Below are 25,540 nucleotides of genomic sequence, written 5' to 3'. Positions count from 1 at the left end.
CCACTTCACACAGTCATTGGCATAGCATCCTTACTTCCTTCAAGTTTTCTAATTCTCATTTATTTCCCTCTTCACATCCCCGTGACATCAGCTCACTACCAGACTCACCAGGTCTGTATTCCTCTCGGGCTGAGTTAATTTGAATTTCTGTCTCTGCTGAAATTTCCAGCTTCTGTGTCACCTCTTCGGCCGTCTTTTTTGTGTTACCCAGCACGACAATGAGGCTCTCGTCTTCCACCAGGGACCCCTGGGTGCTGGTCAGCCGGTAAAGCAAATTATCTTCCAGCTCCTTCATTCTTCTTCTGTTTGCAGTTACATCCTCCATAAGATGAGTTCTTTCTTTCTCCAACTCCTGTTAATTTGCATAAATGTGTTTTCTTCCTTAATTAACAACTACTGTTTGGCCATTCCTTACAATGTTGACCTACAGGATTACCCTCAAGCTCCAGTACTGCAGTTATCACATTTGACTGCAGACAGCACGGACATCAAAGTGAGAGGAGCAGAATTAATGCAGGAAAGAAGAATTGGTGGTGATGTGAAATTTGCTAAAAATATTACCAATATCTCCTTTACCAACTATTTCTTTTCCTAAAGTCAAATAATTTCTAAGTGACTTTGTGATTGCACTTAAGCTTGTTTTGAAGGTGACATAAATTTGAAAATATATTGAAATGTATTTGGAGACAAATACATATGTCTCGGATTAAATACATTAATTTCTGCAGGAACATTTAAATTGAAAAAACCTTTGCTGAAAAGGTGCTATTTTCTCCAGGAGGAGACCTGTATCTTCCCTGAAAGACCATCACAGGCAGCTAGGGAGAGGATGACATCAGGCGATGATTAAAGATGGGGCTGGGGAACGGGGGAAGGAGAAAACAGCCAGGACACTGGACAAGCCAGGGGAAGCAAGAAGCCAGAGGCTGGGGGACAGCAGAGAAGACACGCTTCTGGCCACAAGTCAAACTGTATGTGAAAGTCGAATTGTTATAGGAGAGACTCTAATGCTGAAGCTAATAAAAGAACCAGAAATGAAACAATGAGTGAAAAGTATGTAAAAATCTAGCCATGTCTTGGTACCAGAAGCACAGACATGAAAATTCTCTGTAACTGAAAAACCATGATGTTAAAATAAAGGTTATGGTAATACAATTGCATTAAGGCAAAGAGCAAAGACCACTGGCCTCTGCTTTCTATTCTAGTCACTCACTCACTGACTGAACAGTTATGGTGGGCAGGACCCTACCAGGTCCCCAACTCAAGGTCTGAGCACAATGAGTCAGGTCTGGGAACATTCTAGAAAATTCCCTCTTTCAGCAAAACAGAATCTCTGAACTTACATCAATTCTTAATTCTTTGAGATGTGGCAACTCAAGCAAAACCTGCTCTTATTATCTTTGTTTCCATCTGTTATTTGGTTATATTTAGAAGCTTCCTAAGCAGTTATTTTAATTCATTTAGTCACTAGATAAGAATCTCAAATTTGAGGTAATGTAGAAATTAATACAAACAAGTGACATTTAAAAACTACTGGAAAATTTCTTTCCAAAAGCAGCTGCATATAATAAAAACACTCACACTATGGTTACACTAGGAAATACAGTGGTAATAAAATTAAAGGGAAAAACTTCAATTGTTTTTTATTGCCGTAATCCTAAATTTCACATGCTGGCATTATCATTTCTGAGTTCCGAAAGGTGAGCTTTATGAAAGTCCTCACCTGAAGAGGTAAGAGAAGGAACAGAGCAGGGGGAAGAGTGATGGCTTTGACATCAGAAAGACATGTTTGAATCCAAGCTCCCAGGATTTATTAACTACATGACTTTGGCCATGGTACACACATCTATAAGCCTCAGTTTCTTCATCTGCAAGATGGGCATAAAGACAGCCCAGAGGGCGATTGTGAGGATATTCCTATTAAAGCAGCTCAAACATCAACTGGATCATGGCAGCTGCTCAGAATGTGTCTCTTCCATTCTGTCCCCTCCCTTGATTCATTTCCCCCATGGATTTTCAGAAGGATTATAATGTCTATTTAGAAATGAGTAATTTGAAAAATAAAATCATAAGTTGGCACCAAAGAAATCATACTTTAGATTTCACATATCATCATAAAGCATAATGATGCAGCTGAAAGGAGATGGTAAGAGTGGAGAACTTTCTCATCTTGCACCATTGCTATGGATACGTGCTTTTGTGCCCGCTGCGAAGGAGAGCAAGGGCTGTCAAACCCCAAAACGGCACCAAGTCTTCCTGAGTCTTTTCCTGCAGGACAATTTTTCTTCTGTCCATTCTTCCCCAGTTACATAGCCCCTGCCCTAACGAGGTCATTAATTATTCCTTGATGGACACTCTGACACACTTGGTCTCCCTGCATCACCCTTTTCTGCTCCTAGTCATTCAGGGGTCTCCCTCAGCTATTTGGAAAGGGCCCAAATTCTCAACACAGTTTGCAAAACCTGTCATCACCTACATTTCCAGTCTCATCTCCACTTCTGCACTATGGGATCAAGACCAAAATTATGTCTCCACGTTGCTTTAAAAACCATTATTAATAAAATAAACAGTTATTAATAATGCATACAAGGAGGGGCAAAATATTCCATTACTGATTTAAAAAGTAGTAAGTAAAAGCTTGAATATTATTGAGATTGTGTGGTCAATTTAATGCCACTGTTAACATTATTTAAGTAAATCTTTTTATAATGTTTATTTAGAAATGAGTAGTTTGAAAAATTATATTGCCAAAGGTTTGAAATAAAGCTAAGCAGTACATTTCCCTCAAAGTTTGAAACTGATGAATAATATATACTCTAAAGGAAAAGTACAATTTCAAGTAATATTTGGGGTTACAAAAGCGAAGTATATATTACATGGTACAAAAGTGGCCAAACACTAGAACATACAATGGTTGTGGGAAAAAGAAAGTTATCTTTGAAAGAAAATAGAACAATTGCTGCTGCTTGCTTTTCATTCAAGATTTAAAAATAGAAAACCTACTTTGGGATAAGGTTTGAGGCATATTTTAAATTGTATGACTTATTTAAACTTATTTCTGTTGATTACAACTTTAGGTCCACCAATATATAAAAAGATAGTTCTTTATCTAATTAATATGAAGGAGCAAAATTAATCAAAATAATTTTGTCTTTAATTAAAGCACCTTCCCTCAAAAGGGATTATCTCTTACACACACAGAGCAGTAAACATTTGTGCTCTGTAGTCTATATCCTAAGTTTACAATGTAAAATTTTTATATAAACTGTGAAAATGTGAAAAGTATCCCCAAAGTGAATAAGAGAGCACAGCAGCGATTCAGCACAATTTCAGGGAACATACTATTTATTAATTAAATGATCAAAAACATTAAGCAGCTCAACAAAGATGCAAATGAAAACTAAAATTCTTTGTGTACATAAACAACATCTGTAACCAAAGTTTTGAAATCAATAAAAGAAAATAGATGACAGCCTTTCAGAGTTCTCATTTCTAAGGTATCAGCCAGACTTTCATTCCCAAAGATTCTTTCTCTTCTGTACCTCACACTGGTAATTGAAATAGAAAGATTAAACAACAGAACTCAGAAACAGATTAATTTTTTTTCTCTACCACCAGTGAGCTAGTGATAACAATGTCTGTTTAGTGTCTTTATTAAATTACTTCCCATATCAGCTCCACCAGGTTCAGTTTCCTCTACCTCCAAAGGAAATAAATCATCCACCTGTCTGCTCATCCGGAATTCTAAACTATAATTACCCCTGAGGCTTTGTATTGCGTGACCAGTAGAAGCTGTTAATTGATATTAGTATTTTTCTCCTAATACTACAGAGCTCTCTTTGAGTTTCTGATTTTTTCTCCAAGATCAAGGTCAGAGTGAGCCTAAGAGGTTGGGTTTTCTTTAAAGGAAAGTTGCTGGAGGGCTACTGGTTTGCAGCCTGCTTAAAATGGTCCCAATACATCACCTTCCGGTGACAACAGAAGGCTATCCAAATCTACTCACAGGTACATCAATCAGGTCAACAATTGAATATGGCCTTGATGTGAACTTAAACAGCTCACACATTTAAAATGACTGCCTTGAAACACACAGAAAAGTGTAAAGTTGGTTCAAAAGTCTGCATTCATATGCTCTGAGATTTCCATTTGTTTCTAAGGCAAATAAACCTGCGGGTCCAGCAGGCTGTACAGCTGAGCATTCCTGAGACCAGGTCCCATGTGAGAAGGCTCCGCACTGCCAGTGTTCCTGCAACACTGGGAAGCTGGTGAAATCATGGAATCAAAGAATGGTCTTTCCTTTGCATCGTAAGCTACAGTTCCAAGCCACCTTTCACAAGAATCTACAGACCAGTGAAGGCACAACTCATACCAGCTGAAGATGCTCAGCATTTGTTTCAGCCCCACACTCAAGGGATTGTCTTAGCTGCTTTCCAACGTCAACCTCCCATCAGTGGGATCTTCCTAGCTCCCAATACCCTCCTTGACTCTCTAACATTTTATATTGATATTTTATATTGATATTTATAATCACCTGAAAGTAATCACAGAGAGACTACATTATCAATGAAGTCAAAGGAACAATTTAAACCTAAAAGAACTTTTTATATTGTGTCCACACGGCACAGACATAGGCTCTTCTCAACTGAGCCACCAGATTATAGGAAATGCCCTGCCAGCACCAGGGGCCACCTCAGAGCCTCTGCCACCACCCAGACTGGAGGGACGCGGCCATGGCAGCAGACTCGGGGATACAGTGAGAACAGAAGCTGCAAAATAACACGCTGCTGGCAGAACAGACGCTACTGAAAATCCACCAAAATTCAGTCCAGCAGGAGGGAGACTCTGCTTTAGGGAGAAGAAAATACAGGTCACCTGTTGTATCACAATGCGGTTCAGGGTGAGACCCTCCACCATTAGAGGGAGTGAGTGTCACGTTACTCCGACCACACTCTTCGGGAGAGTCATTTACTGCGTGACTGGAATGGATTCTGATAACGAGATGACAGTAAAGAAGTAATTTCTCAAGACATTCAACTCTCCCAGGAAGAAAGAAAAAGCCGGGCCCGGGACCCATATTGGCTTTTCAAAAGCTGTTTGAAGCCTTTTTTCAAAGAGCTTAAAGCGCTCCCTGCTTCATCTCAAACCTCTGCCGCCACGTTTACGGCCCAGGGCTGGTGCTGTTTTGCTTTGTGGCAACCACAATCTGTCAGGCCAAATTATTTCTCTAAGGAGACTCTATTCATCTCAGCTGAAGAGAAAGAAAACCAAGGGCAAGGATATTATTCAAGCTGCCATCAGAGCCCCTAACCTCCCCGAGGCAGCGCCACAGGTGAGAGCAGGGCCTAAGACACCCCGTCATCTGGGGCCTGCCCCGACGACAGCATCACATGCTGTCGATCAAGACTCCCAGGGCTTCCTCGCAGCGCAGACCTTCCTCAGTGAGACTCCAAAAATGAACAAGTACATATTTTGGGGGCTTTTTTGTTTTGTTTTTTTTTAAATATATCTTTTTTTTTTTTTTTTTAAGTATGTTTTTACTGACTTCAGAGAGAGGAAGGGAAAGGGAGAGAGAGAAACATCAGTGATGAGAGAGTCACTGCTCGGCTGCCTCCTGCATGCCCCACACCCGGGATCGAACCCGCAACCCGGGGAATGTGCCCTGACCGGGAATCGAACCACGATCTCCTGGATTTCATAGGTCGATGCTCAACCACTGAGCCACGCTGGCCGGGCGCAAGTACATATTTTGAAGGTGTCATCACTTTGATAGCTAGTCTGTGGCAGATGTTCCAGCATTCATTCCTGCCATTTTTTATTTCCTGATATTTTATTTAAGGAAGGGCTCAAGCATGATAGGACAGACAAAAAAGGTAAATGTGATTGGAAGGACGGAGTCTAAAAATTTTGCCAGTTTAACCTAAGTAAATCTTTAGGTCAGTGTAGAAGATGCCATAAAGAAAACTAAACTCCTCATTGCTATTGGATCCAGAAGAAAATCAATAGCAACTTTCAGAGCCCATCCAGTTTCACCAAAGCAGCCCTATTAAAATCCTCTAGATTTCTCTGCCTAACACTCCCGTGTTCCCTAGAAAAATGCTGACTTACAACAAGGAGGTTTCTAAATTATTGGCCACATTTCACTGAGCATTAAAGTTACCCCATAAAATAGAAAAAAGAAAAAAAAAGATCTAGAGTTATGCTTACAGAGCATAATTAAGCCAGTAGCTTCCAGAGGGTGCTCAGTGAAACTATCTTCTCACAACATTCACTCACCCGCTTTCTTAGATAACAAATAAGAACTAACGATGTTGAGTATTTTCTGAGTACAGCATTTTAATTTTATACCCCAAAAGCATAACAATGAATCAAGTGAAAGAAAAACCTAAACATGTACTAGAAAGCCAGAAGTCCACAGGTGACTAGAACTCACAATAAGACAAACTCTTCAAGGAAATAAAATAATATAAAACCAGAATAATTATGCTGACAACAGGACTGATATTCTCATAGTTGCACCATTTGTCTATATAAAGTCAATTGATGATATGTATGTGATTTATGAGATGCAGATGAAATATATTAAGTAGATAATTGGATTTAGGAATAAAATGGGGGAAGCTCAGTCCTATTACCACTTTTATTATATTGTTTTCATCAATGAAAGAACCACAGCATAATGCAGAAGAGGGGGTGGGCGTACTTCACTCACCTGCTTCTCTGTGAGAATGACTCTACCCAGTAACTGGTCTTCTAGACCTTTCATGGTGACAGTGAAGTCAATGATGGAGGTTCGAGCACTTATTTCAGGGGTGTAGGCTGGGTTGGGCAGTTTGGTGGTAATGTAGAGTCTGAAACCATCCATCACATCTACTTCCTTGTCACTGACTTTCACCTTTTTTAGTTAAAAAAAAAAAAAAAAAAGTTAAAAGTAATACAACAGAGATGCACCTGACTGTGTCTTTTTGTACAGGATCAAGTACTGCTTTAAACAATTATGTACCTGGAGATAATTTATGCTAAAAATGAAATGGTCCTCAGGCATTCACAGGGCTTCAAGCCACTAGGATGGGGGGGGGGGAGGGAGGGAGGGAGGGAGGGAGGGAGGGAGGAAATTCACAATATAAACCTTGCAACAAATACAGAATTTATCACCAAAACTGTTGTGATCATACTGCAGAAGTGAGACTCCCCACCCAAAATTTGGCTCAGATGTCTAGACTGATGATGTCACACATGTGCTAAAAGGATAGGAAAAGGTTTACTACTCACATAATGAGATTCTCTGGGGAGATTAGGGTAGGCTCCAAAGCAGGTCCAAAAAATCTCTTGAAAGGGTCAGGAGGGGCAGCTGTTTTAGGGTTTTGTGGTGGTGAGGGTCTGGGGCCGGAATGAGGGTTGAAAACATGGGTAGGGACAGGGGGTTGCTTGGTTTGAATTTCCACCAGTGCCAAAGGAGAGAGAGAATACCCAGACTTTCTTAACAGCGAGCCCAGATTCAGAATAAAAGGAGAGAGGAGCATGATGAGACTTGAAAACTGTTCAGTCAAACATCAAAATGGAGTCAGACTTCTTAACCATGAGAAGTAGATATTCCTAAAAGGACTACTCCTGAATATTTTAATCTGAACTCCAAAGTGTAGAAAAGCAAAGCAAATGCCTCTTCCCACAGACTCAAATTTGAGTTACTGCTTATTGAGATTTCATCTCTGTCACATTTACCTGGTCTCATGGTACTGGTTCTGCACAGTTTATCAAAAGGTTTCACCTACCTTAAAGGTAGACCCAGTCTTAATGAAGTTTCTCTCCAAAACATTTTCCAGGGCTGGATCTAGTTCCTCCCCAACATCTTCGATCAGCAAGGGCCTTCCAAGAGAAAGACTGTCCTCCAGGTGGTTTCTGAAGTACTTGTGATTTAGAGATGTGATCTGGAAACCAGATCAAAATGTTGCGCTTGAGAGACGGTATCACGACGCAATGCACAGAGATAACTCAATGGAAGCTGTGCTTAAGTTTCTATCCAGGAGACAGATACAGAGAATTTGGGATCCTTACTTGAAACCACACTTGGGGAAGTGGTACAGAAAGCTTCAACTCTTTCGTTCTTTTTCTTAGCAAACCATCATTCCCCTTCACTGGGAAGCATAACACGGCTTTGTGTGGCAACGCTGCCTTTCCCTCTCCACCACTTTTGTGACAAATAATCATGGAATAATTATGAAGTGTCCTATAAAGTGCTGTTACTTAGTGTGATACAACTCCACCCTGCTCTGTTTATCAAAGGGAGTCTTAGGCCCTAGCAGAAGAGAGTCTCATACCTTTGAAAGATGGCATTAGTAGAGATCAATACAAATGGAAATAATGCAATTTTTAGAAGTTATTTCTAAATATTAATATCTAATATTACTTCTTATCATTTTGTAAGGTACATAAATATTGGATCATTACGTTGGACATCTGAAACTAACCTAATACTGTATGTCAACTATAATTATAAATAAAATAAACTAATAAGTAAACTTAAAATGAACTGAAAACAGCTCTGAAAGATAAATAAATGGATAGATAAAACTATTTCTAAATATCAAGTATTTCATTATTCTTGGATACTTGTTGATCTAGGGCAATAAAACTTGACTAGTAATATAAATATGCCCAGACCAAATTACCTGGAGTTCATTTTGGCTTTCTTTATTTTTAATCCAGATCTTGCCTTGAGTCTGTGGATCGATTAACAAAGGATAGCGAGATGCCTTTGTGACAATAATTCCGTTCTGAATGGACAGGTCATCATTTGGCAGGCCTTGGAGGCTCCATTCACTAATTGTGGGGGCATCAATCAACATCTCATTGAGATTCAGATTGTCTGCAAATGGAATTTCCCGGGCTTTCATTTCCTTCTGCCAGTCATTTAACAGCAGATTGCGAAATTCTTGGTTAAATGGACCAGAATAAGACAGAAAAGCCGTAGCCAACAATACATCCCCTAAAATGAAAAACAAAACACCACTGAAATACTTTATGATTAGCCTTATACTCGTGTAGAATATTAAAAATGAGAAAAAAAAAATTCTTTTAAACTAAATTCCAGAAACCAAATTGTAACCACATGTTGTTGTGTCTTGATGAATAAGCAGTAGTTTGGTTCATTGTTAAGCAGGGTCCAAATGGTCCACCAAGGATTGGCTGCTATAATTAAGAATTAGAGCATTTTGACTCTTGTTGGATGTGAGAGGATGACTTCTGAGTTTTAAGATACAAAACTTGGAAGAAAGAGTCTCCATTCAAAGTGACCTTGGTCAATATCACCATTCACTCATAGGAGAATTCAAAAGGGTCCTTACAATAAGAGGTTTAAAGGTCATTGACACATCTAATAAGATGTCAAATAGATGTCAAATCAATGTTCATTCCTCTGAAATACTGGAGACACACACACACACACACACACACACACACACACAGATCTTTAAAGTAATCGAGATTAAAGCTTAAATCTGCTAACTCCCTATAAAAGTCAACACATAACGTTGGTAATAAATGAACCTACATACCTACAAGTCTTTTAGTTTGTGCAGCAAACTCTTTACTTTGCTCTGTCCATCTTTCTTTTTCTCCTGCCAAACCACCGATCAGCACAGAGGCAGTCTGCATCTTATGTCTGCACCGCTCGGCATCTTCAAGCAAGGTCTAAAAGGGGTCAAAACCAGGAGAAAACTTTGTTCAGGTAAATGCAGCCTCTGGCTCAAAAATGCAATTTAAAACATTATATATTATCTGCCTTTCTGAGACATGTGAGCCATTCATTTCATAGAAGGCCTAAGACTCAATTCCCGTGTGCCTGTGTCTGCCCAAGCCTGTCTTTAAGGCACTCAGATGGATTCCTCATGTGGGGCTGAGTCACTTGGTCAGACCCTCCCTAAATGTTAATAACTGAGAGATCATGGAAATTTGCATCATTTATGATTTCTCTATAAAGGAAAGTATAGATAAAATACAAGCATATATGCTAATATCATAAAGCACAAAAAACAAAGAAATACATATCCCTATTTAAAATTATAACAGTTTTTCATGTTAAAGTTCCAGCATCATTATTGCTTTATCTACAGCACATCTCCTTTCATTTTTAGTGAAACTTCAGATTATCTTCAGACTGTGGTGTTCTCAAGTCCCTTCACAAATTCAGCCACACTTGACTCAGCAGGTCCCTCCCTGCTGCTCCTTGAGTCAATAAATGACCTTTAACCTGCCCAGCCGGGCGTGGCTCAGCGGTTAAGCATCAACCTAGGATCCAGGCGATCAGGGTTCAATTCCTGGTCAGGGCACATGCCCGGGTTGCGGGCTGCAGCCGATCAATGACTCTCTCATCATTCATGTTTCTAGCTCTCTCTCCCTCTCCTTTCCTCTCTCTGAAATCAATAAAGATACATTAAAAAAAAAAAAAAAGACCTTTAACCTGACTTTCACATACTGTTGCCACTGGGTGCTTAGTTATTAAAAACAAATGGTTCTGACTCTCTGTGTTTAAGAGACAACAGCTAATTCTACTCACAAAAATGTATACTTGTGAAATAATGATGGATATGGATAAAGATTTAGCTGTGTAACCAGTCCCTGGAAGTTCACGCATAATATTTATGTACATTTACATAATATTTATATATATTTAGCATATACAGTTGACCTTGAACAATCCAAGGGTTAGGGGCACTGACTCCCTGAAAAACTGAACATTCATAATAACTTTTGATTCCCCAAAAACTTAACTACTAATAGCCTTTTGTTGACCGAAAGCCTTACTAATAACATGTCAACATATATTTTATACGTTATATGTTTTATATACTATATTCTTACAATAAAGCAAGCTAGAGAAAAGAAAATGTTACTGTGAAAATCATGAGAAAGAGGAAGTACATTTATAGTACTGTATGTATTTACTGAAAAAAACTCACATATATCACATATAAGTGGATCACATGGATCACATATAAGTGGATCCATGTAGTTCAAACCCACATTGTTGAGAGTCAACTGTATATAATAAATGTCTAACAATAGAGGGTTATTTAAATAGACTATGGTATGTTGTGAATAGGAATACTCTGAAGCCATTAAAAATTACCTTATAAAAATTTGTGATCATGATATATCAAGTTAAAAATTCAACTTATAAAGCAGTATGTAGAGCTGTCTATTACAATTTCAAGTGGATTTAAAAACACATGTAATTTGAAGCATCTGTTCAAACATGAAGTGACACAAGCAAAATATTTCCAGTGGTCCTCTCCAGGGTACCTGTGTGTAACCTCCATAAGGAACATGAATTGCTTTTGTAGTAATAACACAATACAGTGCTTTACAAAAGCACATTTATTCTGCCTACCTAAAAGATGGCTTCAAAGATTAAATCAGATACTGTGGGAAGACATGATTTGAAAAACATAAGAAAAACTGCTACACAAGACCTGTTACATTCCCCCGTTATAAGGAAACTCAGCATGTTCACACTCCAGGGCGGACTCCTGTAAGAAAGGCATGCAGGGATCGCCGCACCATGGAAGAGTGTGACAGTCCCTCCCAAGCCAGGGGCAGTCACCTGCTTTTCGGCCATGGCCTGTTCGTACTCCGCCTGCACCACATCAAGCTCCGCCTGCTTGTCATCCAGCTCCCCCTGGGCCTTCTGCAGGTCCTGCATGGCCAGGACGTAGCGATTCTCCTGCACCACCAGGTTGGCCTGCACAGGACACACAGGAGACGGGGGATGGGTCGCAACCAGACATTTCAGTCTGAAAACACTCAGCTACATCTCATGGTTATACCTTTTCTTTGTCCCATCCTTGAGGTCTTTTCAAATTACATTAAGTCAAAACCAAATCTTCATGTGAACTTGACATAAATGTTTACAAGCAGAAAATTAGAATTCATTAGAATAGAAATTAGCAACTTTTCCCCATATTTTAGGCTTTGGGTAAAATCAAGGCTATTGTTGAGTTACTCATTTAAAATTGCAGATTTTTTTCTTATTTCATGAGGCATACAAATACGGGTAGTGGGTAAGATTTGGCTTGTGGGCCATAGTTTGCCAATCCCTAGATCAAGACATTGCAATATTAAATGTATATAGTAAATTCAAGGACACTGTGATATTAAGAACTGTAGGGGAAAAACACCTTTGTATTTGAAACCATTTGCCTGGCAGGGCAGACCACTGTTGATGGGGATGTGAAAATAAGACAAAGCATGGGACATACTGTTCACTGAATATAAAGTTCTAGGTTTTGTGGGTAGTGGTGGTCTTGATGTTGTTCCTGTAATTTTCATACATTGCTTGGTTTCAAAAAATAATTGCTATCTTGAGCTGCGACCAATTAAAAATACTTGTTTTAAGGAAGCTACCAAGTTAGACTCAACAGACATAATCAAAAGCAATATTAACAAAAGATGAGGTAAAGAAAATAGTCCATGCTTACAGGAATTTAGATTCTTTTGAAAAATTTTTGAAATCAATTTTTTTGAGATTCACTATGAATGCCATGTTCTTTCTAAAATGTTTGAGAAGAAAAATTATCTCGAATTGTTCTTTTGCTGTAAATTATTTTCCTATCTGAAAACCTCAGACTCCTAAATTTTGGCAGAATAATTCTTTAAGGAAAAGTCAGAGTTCCATACCTGACTAGCACCAATGACAGGCAAAAGCATGGTTTAAAAATTATAGTTCAAAAATAAACTGACTCTCGGAATATATTTTTTCTCAGCTCTGCTCGAAGCTGCACCTCTTACTATGGTTTAAACATGAAAGAAAGCAAGGTCACTGTGTCAACTCACTAAGTTTCCCAATAATGTCAAACTACTACGGCCCCAAAGATTTTGAATATTTTCTAGGACTCAAAAAAATTTTTAAATGAAGCTCAAAAGTTGCTAACTAAAATGTATAGAATCTTTCAAATCCAACTGCTCACCTAGGAGTTGCAGGACTCTATTCAAGTTACGTAAATTCTGGGAGCCTCAGTTTCTCCACTAAGATATTGAAAAACTACCTCCTAGGATGTGTGTGTGTGTGTGTGTGTGATTAAATAAGATAACATATGTGTGTGTGTGTGTGTGTGTGTGTGTGTGATTAAATAAGATAACATATGTAAAAACCCAAGTCTGGGACCTGACACACAACAAGAGTTCAGTAAATAATAGACCTTATTGTTACTACTTGTGTTCAATATTCAAGGCTTTACTGTTGTAATGTTCTGTTTAGTCAAACTGATATTTATGGGTTTTCATAGTTTTCAAGGAGAGATCTCATTATAATGAAGTTGAGTAGAATCTAAATTGCTATTGTTAAAATTAATATTTAAGTTTATTCACTTCTGGAAGTCAGTTGGCCCATTTATAGGGGTTGTAAGATAAAAGAGAATGGCCTCTATGTGTCTCCACTACTAATTAGCATTTAAGAGGTTTCAACTGGAGTTTAATGAGTGTCCTTAATCTGTCCTCACTTAGGAAGCAGAAATTTGTGAGAGAAGCCCCTCCAGGAGTCAGAGAAGTTAGAGGCCTAGGTCTGTATTTCTTCATATATTAAGCAAAGTCGCCCAGCGGTAACTTGTACTTGGTCTTCTGCTTCTCCCCACATAGTGAGTGTGCAGGATCTACGTGGCTCTGCTTATTTTTCTGCCATTATTAGGGACCCGGCTAGATGAATGTTCCCAGATGCTGGGTCCCCCTGGGAATGTAAGAGGGCACTCCAGAACAGGAAGACTTCTCAGGAAGGGAAACTGCGGGTTCTGGGAGCAGGTAAAAGGTCCCCACTTCTGATGGCGTTCTCTTCACTTCCTACTGTAGGGTCTAGATTGTCCTGGGGCGAGGTGGAGGCTGAAATGTGCTGATCAGGGTGGGGGAGACTCAGCCTTACGTAAGCCTTGTTCAGAATGCCACTATTTCGTACTGAGTTCAGCTCATTTTATTGAAAATAACTACAACAAAATAAAAACTATCCATCATGAATTCACCTATAATTTCCTTAAAGACAATATGAATGCTGGAAAAATTAGCAAAGGTTGCCTTGTACTTTTTATTTGAGATAGTGGTTATAATTCAGTCAGTATCAGAATGTTATTTTTTGAACCATGCTGGAGTCTGCAATGGTCCCCAAATTCATAATGTCAGACGGCACATTCATTATTTGCCCTAAAAGTTTCTGAGCCATATGAGTTTTTTTTCTTTACAGGTTCCCTAGGGTAGCAAGGGTTCCACAACTGAATAAATGGTCCTGGTGTGATAATAATTAGAAAATAAAATGGGACTTGCAACTCAATCACTATCTTCTTTCTACTCTTGATTATTCCTATCATGATTATTACATTCCCCAGGTAGTTTATAAGTGTAAATGGATTTTAGTTGATGGTTGAAAGAGATCAGACTCATACAAAAGCAAAACAATTAACCAAGCCATGAGGTATGATTTCTGAGACATCGGTGTCCCATTTTCAAAACATGGACATGCCTCTGTCTCTGCTGCAGACTGTCGCTGAATGGTGGGGGGCTGTGTACAAATGAAACATAGAAATGCAGTTACTCAAAGGGAAACACAGTCATGTTCTCAAATGACATTAAATTATAAAGAGATAATATTCAGGTTCTTTCTTGAGGGACAAGTAGAGGAGAGGGAATACTGTGTCATGCCCTGCAACCAAGACCAGTCCCCAGTGTGTGTGTGTCAACCCTGCCTCTTTCATAGGATTTCCCAGCACAAGACCTTGGACATTATCAGGGAATTCTGGGCTATAGTTTCCTATGTTTCTTTTTTTTTTTTGAAGTTGACAATGTGTAGGAAACTACCCAGCAGCCCACATGGGCTTAGTTCCCTTGCAGAGAGTCCATGCTTAAAGGCTCACACCATTCTGATAGGAGTAGGATTACAGGGAAGAAGCAGCCTTTGCGTCACTCGCGGTCCCCGTGGACTTGAGGACAATAATGTGGAAGGCCGAAAGGCCCTGTGCTGTGTGAACAGGCAGGACCGGCTGACCCAGAGACACCTCCGAGGTGCGCATGGCGCAGTCCCACCGGGGGCTTACCTTCAGAGGCAACACCTCCCTGTTTATAGAAAAGAAGGTGGCCATGGCCCTGGTCCAGGAGCAGAGCCCGGCGACGTTCCCGCACACGCGCGTCGCCGTCTCGATGTTGTAGTCCGCCATCTCAAAGTAGGGACTCAGAAACTCGATCACTTCCTCATTGATGGTGTCTTTTGGGAATTGCTATGCAAAAGGGAGTGAAATCAAGTCAAATACTACTTCTCATGAAAATTCATGCTCATATTACGCTCACAATGCTATTGAACACTGAAATGGGTGAATCACGTCACATTCTGTCACTATTTGGGGATATCAGGCAAAAGTCCTAGAGGTGAAAGCAGAGTGAGCGATGACAGTAAAGAAGTCAGAATGCACTTTATCTTCTGTGGACAAGATATGCCAACTCACCCTAAATAAATTTTCTGTGATCCAAGGAAGAAGGCAATTATTTCAGTGATGAACACTAATGTGGTTATTAGAATTTCAGAAGCAATAAAATTTTCATGTCATTAATCCTAAATAGGTGACTTACAAACCCATAAAATCAACAATGGAAAACAAATACACAGAGGGATATTTAGCCTAAGGACATATATATTTAGCATTTAGCAGCAACTAAATCCTTAATACATTCAGGCAGAGGTTCTGTTAAACTCGCCTGAAATGTGAAGATAATAACTTAGACATTAGGCCTTGAGGGTGATGAATTAATTTTTAATCATAGAACTATCAAGAGTATGAGAGGATTGTTATCTTCTGGAGGAATGAAATTTTTTAAATTGTAGGAAAATGGATAAAGAATGCCTTCTTGCATCAAGAGAAAATACTGACCAAACAATGAAATCAGACCTTTTAAAAGTGGTGTTTGATCATCCAAAAGAGGATAACTAAATGTTTTCCACATAGAAAAAATAATTAGCACCTAAATAACTCAGTGAAACAAGCCTTCACAGAAGATACGTAATGTAGGGTAGAACATAGTCCCATTCAGACCTGTTTGAACACAGGGGTCTTTATTGAGGCTTAAAAGAGTGAAGCTGGAGGAAAAATCAGAAGAATATCTGGGAGCTTGATGGTGACAAAAAGCAAACACAAGGGAGCTTCCAAGATATATATCTGCTCTGCCACCAGATACACAATACAGGGACCCAGAGTCACTTGCCGGGACTCGATTCCATTGCCACATTTATCTGTGATAACTCTCACGTCACCATTACCATTCCAATGCATCCAGAGTTCACCACCACCTCCTTTCCACTCAGCGTGTTACTCCTTCACACTGGCACTTACATCATCGAGTATCATATTTTAAGTGTCTGGGACAAGTCTGTGTGGCCCACTAGTTGCATAAGCTACTTATTGTTATAGCTGCTATAAGATGATATAGCCACAGTAGCCACTGGGCAATGCTGAATTAAAAACTGAATGAAAGACAGTGCTGAAGTTATCACTTGGGAAGTGGATATGGGTTAGGTATTCCCAATTAGTTGTCTCAAGATCTAAATATGAAAGATAAAACTTCCAAAAGAAAACACAGAAGTATTTATTCTGCCTTAGAGGTGGGCAAATATTTCCTAAACAGAGCACACAGAACACTTAAGGGAAATATTGAAAAACTGGGCTACATTAAGCTTAAGGTCTGCTTATCAAAAGACACCATTAATGGAATGAATGAACTAAGGTAAAAAGTGGGAGAAGATATTTGCAAACGTATAAATGATACATTACTCATATTTTATATATAAAGAAATTCTATAAAGTAACAAAAATTTGAACTACCAACCTGTAGGTTCTGTAAAAAGTTGCCTGCAGTCATCAGTTTTAAAGATTCCTGCCAGGAGGGAATGGTACAGCTCTTCTCCAGGTCAATTTTCACCGCATTAACTTTCCTTTGAAACAGCAGCAGCACACAGTCCATGATCCTCATGATGAGGTGAGGGGGCCGGCCCAGCGTGCGGACGGTGGCAATGTCAGAAGGCTTGATGGTCTGGGGGAGGAAAGGAGGTTATCGTCCAGTCTCAGATGAGAAAGTGCAGACATACCTTTCATCTCTAGATGCTGCGATTTTGACAGAGGAACACAGCATTTTTAAGTTAGATGCAATCATGGGAGCTAGATTCATATTTAATCCCAAAGAAACCCATGTCCCCAAAAGATCAAATGTTTACAATTCAAACTGACATGGAGGAGAGAAACACTGCTGAGTAGATAAAGAGGGACCATTTCCCTAAATCTGTACAGACCACTTAGTGTCAGAAAACAGAAGAGTGTAACCTAAAAGGAAAAAATGATAGTCAGCACTTATGTAGATACCAGGGATTCTCACCCAGGAAAACTCCAGTGTTTGCAGTGCTTTTTGACTCATTAGTTATGTAGGTCAAAATCTGCCTCTCTCTTAAGCAACTCTGACATGTCACAGTGGACTAACACTAGCAGGTAGCCCCAGGGCTGACAGATTGAATAATTAGAGGTTTCTTAGCTGGAAACTGACCTTTAAGTGACAGAACTTGAGCAATAAGAATTTCACTAAGCTGTTAGAAAAGTTCTGTTCCATTTCCAGTATGGAGATTCTTGTGACATAAATTATTTAATAGTCACATAGGACAGTTGTGGTTGATAATAACTGTTCTATCTCTTAATCTCTTTATGGAATAAGTATTGGTAAATATTAAATATAAGAATCTGATACAGTCCCCTTTCCAGATAAACAGTGTACATCCATTCCTTCCAGATCTTGAAAACCTTCTATCTTCTTTGCATCTGCAGCCCGCCTGCTAAAAGAAGATACCCAATGACCTTCTCATCACAGCTAATAATCTTTTTTCCAAGGACTGAGAAAGGAAAGAAGAAAACCACTGAACTTGATAAGCAGGAATTGTAACTATATACTCTGTAAAGATGTGTTTCAATAAACTAGTATTTGTGAAAGCCAGACAGCTGGAAATGAAGAATTAATGGTTTAAAACAAACAAACAAACTAGAGATGGCAAATAGGCCTTTAGTTGAGACATGTGTGGCTATAAAAGAAAGGAAAGAAATATAATAGCAGCCAATGGGGAAAGAAGGGCCAAATTCAAGTTATATAAAGTATAAGAGCTGAACATGCTTATGTTACTTTAGCTTTAGAAAGGGGAACTTTCAAACAGGATTGGGCTCATTATGTTAAGGAACCAGGTAAAAGGAGCTGAGGAGAGGGTTACATATGAAGTTCAACCTATTTCAGCTAACTACTGAAATCCTCTTTTCTCAGCAGGCAAAGCAATGTGACCACTATATACTTCCCATGCATCACTGCAATGTAAGTTATTTAACATCTGGAGACATTTTGTATATTTATGTTGTTAGATTAGCATTGAGATAGGAAGACACATTCTTTGCTGTTACCTTATTTGTTGTATCGATTTATGTAACCTGATGCCAAAATGTTAAAATTTGAATGTACATGGAACTTTCTTTTTATACACTGGTGGTACCATGTTTCAAGATTTCAAAAGCTCCCAAAGAGACAATAAGATGGAGGCAGAACCAACAAAAGAAATTACTGAAACCATCTTGCACACCCCCCTTGTCTTACCCCTGTTCCCACACACTTCTGCACTGACGGTTACCTAATGCAGAATATTTTAGTGGCAGAGAGCCCTAAATTAGGAGGATACTGAAAAGGCCTTTATAGTATTAAAATAGATGCTAAACCTTTTAAGTCTTAGGAAAATACAGGTATTTAAGCAAGGCCTGAGATGCTATATGCTCGATTCCTATGATGTCATTAGGTATAGTGAGTTCAGTAAAAGTGTAGGAATTTCTTTACACTGTAACTGTCTTCTTTCTGTTGATCAGACACTTTCAGAGAAGCCAACATGCCTAAAAAAGGTGGGGGGAGGATCAGGATTGGGATCTGGAAGTGATGTCTGCATCCCCATGTTCACTGCAGCATTATCGCAATAGGCAGGACATGGAAGCAACCAAATGTCTATCGATGGATAAATGGATAAAGAAAATGCTTTGTATATATATAAAATTCAGTCTTAAAAAAGAGAAAGAGATCCATTTATGACATGATGGACACAGAAGACATTATGGTAAGTGAAATAAGCTAAACACAGGAAGACACATACTATATGATCTCATGCACATGTAGAATCTAAAATAGTCAGACTCATAGAAGAAGAGAGTAAAATGGTAGTTGCCAAAGGCTCAGGGGAGGGGAGGAGAAATGCGAATGTGATGGCCAAAGGGTACAAATTTTCAGTCATGCAAGATAAATAAATTCTAGAGATCTATACAGCATAATGCCCACAGTTAACAGTACTGTATTATATACTTAAAATCTGTTAACAGGGTAGATCTTATGTTGTGTTGTTACCACAGATGATAATAATAATAATAATACTATTAAAGGGAGCAGGAGGAATCTTTGGGAGATAGATATTTCTATGGCCTTGTGGTGTTGATGGTTTCATAGGTGTACACTTGTCCCCAATCTCATTGAGTTGTACACATTAAATATATACAGCTTTTTGCAAATCCATCATAAAATAAGTTGTTTTCTTAAGGAGGAGAGATGACGTGCTCACCAATCTGACAGAATGAAGGCCCTGGAGGACTTCAAGGTCTAAGGAAGACAGTTTAGCCAGTGCCCGGTGGAACAGTGAAGCAACAAGGAAAGACATGTCACATGTGAGCACAGTGTAAAAAGTTGAAGAGATAAGAGTGAAGGCAAAATCTAATTAATGTATTACATATTGACTCAGAGAACTTAAACACTTAACTTGGATCAAAAAAGATTCAGAAGTGTTTCAGGAGGGGTGCTAAGGAAGTGGTAAAAAAAAATAATAATTACAGTATCAAATAATGACGCATGCTCAAGTGAGGTTACGGAACTTGAATTAGCAGTGGACAGGTCAGCAGTGTTCCCTTTCTCCAGAAGCCTTTCGGGCTAGGAATCAATAACATAAGGCAGTAGACGAGTAAGACTGAAATAAACACAACCTTAAATTGAGGCCAAAAACATCTTAAATGGAGCCTTCATAACTGGGCCAGCCCTTTAGGATATTGTCCAGTTCACTAACCTCATACTTCCTCAGACCCCCAACCTCCTTTCTAATGTCACTATTTGCCACACAATTAGCATTAAATGACTGTGTTGGAAGCCTGTTCAAACGTAATGAACTACTTCAGATCGGTAGTTCTTCAAATGGATAATTCAAAGATAAACTCAAAGAACTTCATGTCTTACAGGCCCACTCCAGTGTCCTCAAGGAATGAGTGAGGAAATGACATTTGAGCAATTTTTTGTGGCTTTCCCAATGTCACATCACTTACTGGTGACAGAGTGGAAGTGAGAACCGAGGACTCCTGACCGCCATGATATGACACTGCCCATCAATCGATCAATCACGAGTGAGGAAATGAGACGTGAACGAGCACATGCGAAATCTGTAAAGAGCTTGTAACATCTCCGAGCGGAAAACATCACTTGAAGTTGTTCCCGTGGAGAGAGCTTTGGTCTGAAGCACTTCTTGTAGCTACTCATCTTTTCTTAGTCGCCCGCCTCGGCCCTGCGCTTGACATCTGGGGTCACCCACTTACCTGCAGGGCTGCTTCTGCTTCTTCTAACGCTGGTTTGGCTGCTTCCAGTTTCTCTTCTGCGATGGCTTTATCTTTAGAGATGCCGTCTACAATGGCCTGTGCTTTGTCTTTCACCTTCTGTACCTCAGCCTTGACCTTTTCGGCAGCCTGTGCCTTCAGCGTCACTTCTTTTAAGACCTAATTCAACATAAAACAAAAAAAGTGCCTCGTCAAAAATCACCAAAGGCCCACCCGAAAATGCACATTTTTGCCTTGATTTCTTGATTTTGTCCACCTATACAACCTCTCATACATAAAACTAAGAGTACTGTATGGTAATGGAAATAAGTAATTTATACTTTTGCGGCCGTAACTTCTCAGCTATTGCACGCACCAGTAACATTTGTGAACTGGGAATTCAGAATGAATGGGTGCACGTGTAAATGTCCACCCACCATGTCAGCTTTATCATTTGCCACTTGGAGCTCCTTTTCTTTCACTTCCAGTTCTTTGCTCAGAGCTGCAACAGACTCCGAAGCTTCTTTCAGCTTTTTCAATCCAGTATTCATTCTGGGATTCAAAATCCAAGGGAGCAATGTTAATTCTGTAGCACTTGCCCACATTTTCCCAGTGGTCTACTACTATAGATAGAAACGGCCATATTTGAAGAATTGAGTATATATGCAAATAGCAAACCCACCAGGGCTTGGCAGGAAGGGGATGGGCCCAGGCTTGATTCCAGCCTGAAGACATTTGTGTGTTTTCCATAGACTGTGTGTGGGAAGAGCCTGCTAAAAATATTCTGCATGACATGAGGAGCAACAGTGGGTCTCGCATCTGTATCATGCAGGTAGCATGCTCAATGAAGGCTGGCTAAATGACAATAGACCTCAAATGCTTGAAGAGCTACCACAGAGGAAGGAAAATCAATGGTTTCCACTTTTCCAAAGAGACCAATGAGGTTAAAAGAAGAAACATCTGGGATCAAGAGGAGAAATGAATTTAAAGCCATCAGAACAGCATCATGAAGGGACTAGCTGCCTGCCCGAGCCTAAAGTAATTCGTCTTAAAGACTGGAGTCCTCAGAGTCATTTAGTCCAATCACCCACTCAAGTGTCCTTCATGTGACAATGCTGGCGGATTCTGGCCATATTCAGAAGGAAGATGTAAGTGGTCAGAAAAGAGCAGGGCAGAGAGTGAAATTTGGAACAAACTTCAGCGAAGTAGGGTATTCTCTATGCAGCGAGTATAAGCAGCAGTCAGACTATCCCAGACGCTCGGCAAGGGTGGCCAGAGAGGGGCGAGAGGAAAGAGGGTGGGCTGTCGGGGTCCTCAGCTTCCTCCCAGGCCTATTATTTCTATAATTATGTCAGTCACCGTTAGACAAAATGGTTGGCCACATGAATACTTGGCAACATTTTATCCTTTTGGGCAAGAATAAAGCCCCTAGCAACCATATCCTTTGAACAGGCTTGAGAGGAGGGTTTCTTAACCTCAGCCCCCTTGGCACTTGGGGCTGAAGAGTTCTTTGATGTGGAGGTTGTCCCGTGCACTGAGGATGTTTAGCAGCAGCCCTGGCCTCTACTTATTTGATACCAGTAGCACTGCTCCACGCCCCCAACACCTGTGATTTAACAAACAAAAATGTTCACTAGGCGTAAATTTGCCCTCCCATTGAAAGCCAGTGCTTTAAAATAACTGTATTTGAACTTCACACTCACCTGTTGGCCAGAGTTTGCACTTCCACGCGCTTCTCTCCGTATATGAACTTATAGCCCTGAATAAAGGAGAGGTATGACTTGGGAGTCACATGGGTAGAACGGCGGAATCTCTGGAAATAATCAACACACTTCTCAGCCACCCCATCCTGGAAGGAGCCCATGCACTGGACCACTTCCTTCTTGGTTTCCAAACTGCAGTCAATGTCATAGGAAGAGAGGAAGTGTTCAGACACTGGACGGAATAAAGACGACAGCACATGAAATATGAACATGAATTACAATGGTGAAAGTCAACTGGCCATTTTTTAAAGACTCAGACATTTCTTAGGACTCCAAAGCATTTTTATAGCCACAACTAGATAGCTGTAAGTGAGCATTTTTGGTCCCAAGCCTATGACATCAATAATTTCATTTTCTCTTTCCTGTACAAAACTATCACAGACTTGAAGCCTATCATCCCTCTTTGTTTCCTGATTCTTATGCAAAGAAGTCTCTTCTACACAGCTGCAGGTTCTGGTCAGCAGCCAGCCTGGTTTATGGTTTGCATAAGGACAAAAGTGGTACAAATAACTCAGAAATCAGTGCCCACCTGGTACTCCTGTTTAATAATGTCATTCATTTTTTGACTCGGAACCTGTCAAACCCTTAATTCCCCCCTGCTCTGACTGCATTTTGGCATGTGGAATGTTCACCACTAAATTGTTTTTATTCCTGGGCCAACTTTGTTCTTAAATGTAGCAGTTAGTCATTTATAGTCAATTCTAACTTATAGCATCATTTAAAAATGTTTGGGTAAAAATCTCCCATTGTCGGCCTTTATCTTCCCAACAGTGCCAAACACAGGACCAATTCTAAGACAGCATTTCCTATTATAAGAATAGGCCACGAAGTCAGAGCTAATCAATCACCACATACATATTAAGTGTCTGCTACACGCCCACCACTGTGATGGCGCCAGGGCCTGGGAGGACGGGGAAATTGGGTAGTATTAGTCAAAAAGAACAGAGTTTCAGTTATACAAAATAAGTAAGTCCTAGAGACCTACTGTACAGCATGGTGCCTATAGTTAACTACACTGTTTGTATACTTAAAATTTGCTAAGAGATTATATCTTGCTAAGAGAACACTTAGTTAAGTGTTCTCACCATAAAATAATAATTATTATTATATTAATATAATTAAAGAAGGTGGGAAGAAATTTGGAAGGTGATAGATACTATTATGGCATAGATTATGGTAATGGTTTCATGGGTGTATACTTATCTCCAAATTCATCAAGTTGTATACATTAAATATGTACAGGTTTTTGCATATCATTCATGGTGTACAAAATAAAATGCATCTTAAATAATAAAATATAAATTAACCAATTAGAAAAATACACAATAATTTAGTATTTTTATGGGAAATATTTAGTTAATCTAAATGAAATATGCTAACACAAACAAAACGATGTATCTCCTTATTAATGTGACTGGAGATAATTAATTCAGAATTAAAATCCTGAAGGCAACTTAAATAATAGTTTTTTCTAGAAACCTTGCTGCTAATTTTCTAAAAAGAATAAAAAACACTTAAATTCTGAAGTGTCTTAAGTATATTTCCAATACCCACAGGTAGTATTCTTTCAAAACAATATAGGTGTATAGATGTTCATTTTCCCAACAAGATTTCATATTTATCAGAGGAAGGAGCTACGTCTCATGTCTTATAATTATTATATCCACTACTATGCCTAGCACAGTAAATACTTACTAGACTAGATTACAGACATAACCACAAAAGCTTACTGGCTATCAAAAGTGTTAAAGATCTAAATACTCAGATGTATTATATAAAATATAAGCACTATAAATATAGGAGGTCTGAGAAAGCGGGGAAATTTAAATTTTTTCTAAGTGAACAAAGGAGGGTTGAAAGATGTGAAGAGTCTTGGTTAAGCTTTGGAACTTAGAAAAACAAAAAAGATGACACTATTCTTGATAAGGGGGACAATGTATGGAAGAGTAAGGATGAATGAAGCATGTTCAGAGGACAAACAAATGAGTTATACCGGGGGGAAAAAAAAAGAAGTTTTGTATTGGTTCAGAGAAGACTGCAAGTTATGGCCACACTGTGGAAGAATGATGAATTCTGACAGACTCACTCACGCACTCAGCACTGTAAGCGTCAGACACTGGTAGCTACCAAAACTGAACAGGAGATACGCAGTCCTTGACCTCACGGAGTTTTCAGTCTAGTAAAACACATAAGGATTAATCAAACAAATCACACAACTAAGTGTATAAATAACAAATTGTGGTTAGTCCCAGCAAGAAAAAGCACAAAGTGCTGAGAAATGGCTCTGTGAGAGGGGTGTGAGGAGGGGGGGACAGGGGGAGGTTTCCCAGTGGAAGTGACATTTGATGGAGCCAGCATTATCCAAAGGGAGGGCGATGCAGGGTGGAAGGGGAGGTGGAAGGCACTGCAAGGGCAGAAAGGGGGCATGTTCAAGGACCAAAAACAACAGAGCAGGAAGAAAACGTGACCTCAGGTGAGGCTGGGGAGGTAAGCAGGGCCAGCTCTTTCCAGCCTTGAAGGCCACACGAGAGATCATAGCCTTTTTCCTAAGAGCAATGGAAGGACACGGAATGTTTTACACAGGCAGCAATTTGTTTGGGTTTGTATGTTTATCATTACTTTGTCGGCAACGTGAGATGGATGGGAGACAGGTGAAAGAGGAGGAGAGGCCATTAGAAAGCTATTTGGGTTTTCCAGGTGAGTGACAGTGATTGCTTGGCCCAGGATGTCAGTGAAGGAGAAAGAGTTGGCTTCATTCCACTAGCATCTGGAAGATAAAGCTGACATGACTTGATGATGGAGCAGACCTGAGAGTCGAAGTGTGAGAGGCGCTAAAGACAAGAGCGCTCCGACTGCAGTTTGACGGACGATGCTGGGACTTCCTGGGAGACAGAGGCCAGAGGAGAACCAGTTCCACTGCAGACTTACTGAGTTCAAGGATCCTGTGAAACACCCATGAGAACGTGTCGAGCAGGCAGTGAGGTGCGCAGATTTCAAGCCAGAGGATACACTAGACTGGAGGTAAAATTGATGAGGCATATCATGTAGGAGGCTGTGAACGAGCCTGCTGGGAGGAGAATCTGGAATGAAGAAACTAGGCTGCCTGGCGCTCCAACAGGCCTGGCT

General features: G+C 39.7%; 1 protein-coding gene across 1 annotated transcript in view; it reads right to left on the bottom strand.

The window, feature by feature from the left end:
* DNAH5 (dynein axonemal heavy chain 5) overlaps positions 1–25,540 on the bottom strand; it is a 153,791-nt gene that overhangs the window by 27,349 nt on the left and 100,902 nt on the right. The window contains exons 56-66 of the mRNA XM_016217304.2: positions 22,355–22,586; positions 21,089–21,203; positions 20,655–20,831; positions 16,849–17,052; positions 15,069–15,248; positions 11,600–11,737; positions 9,552–9,687; positions 8,667–8,983; positions 7,770–7,925; positions 6,710–6,892; positions 109–352 (exon numbers count right to left, since the gene is read on the bottom strand). Coding sequence (XP_016072790.2) covers positions 109–352; positions 6,710–6,892; positions 7,770–7,925; positions 8,667–8,983; positions 9,552–9,687; positions 11,600–11,737; positions 15,069–15,248; positions 16,849–17,052; positions 20,655–20,831; positions 21,089–21,203; positions 22,355–22,586 — 2,082 coding nt within the window. The remainder of the gene's footprint in view (positions 1–108; positions 353–6,709; positions 6,893–7,769; positions 7,926–8,666; positions 8,984–9,551; positions 9,688–11,599; positions 11,738–15,068; positions 15,249–16,848; positions 17,053–20,654; positions 20,832–21,088; positions 21,204–22,354; positions 22,587–25,540) is intronic.

The sequence above is a fragment of the Miniopterus natalensis genome, chromosome 3 (genome assembly GCF_054644295.1).
Source record: "Miniopterus natalensis isolate mMinNat1 chromosome 3, mMinNat1.hap1, whole genome shotgun sequence".
NCBI lineage: Eukaryota > Metazoa > Chordata > Mammalia > Chiroptera > Miniopteridae > Miniopterus > Miniopterus natalensis.
Note: the sequence above shows the minus strand (reverse complement) of the source record. Positions and strands in the feature narration are given on the sequence as shown.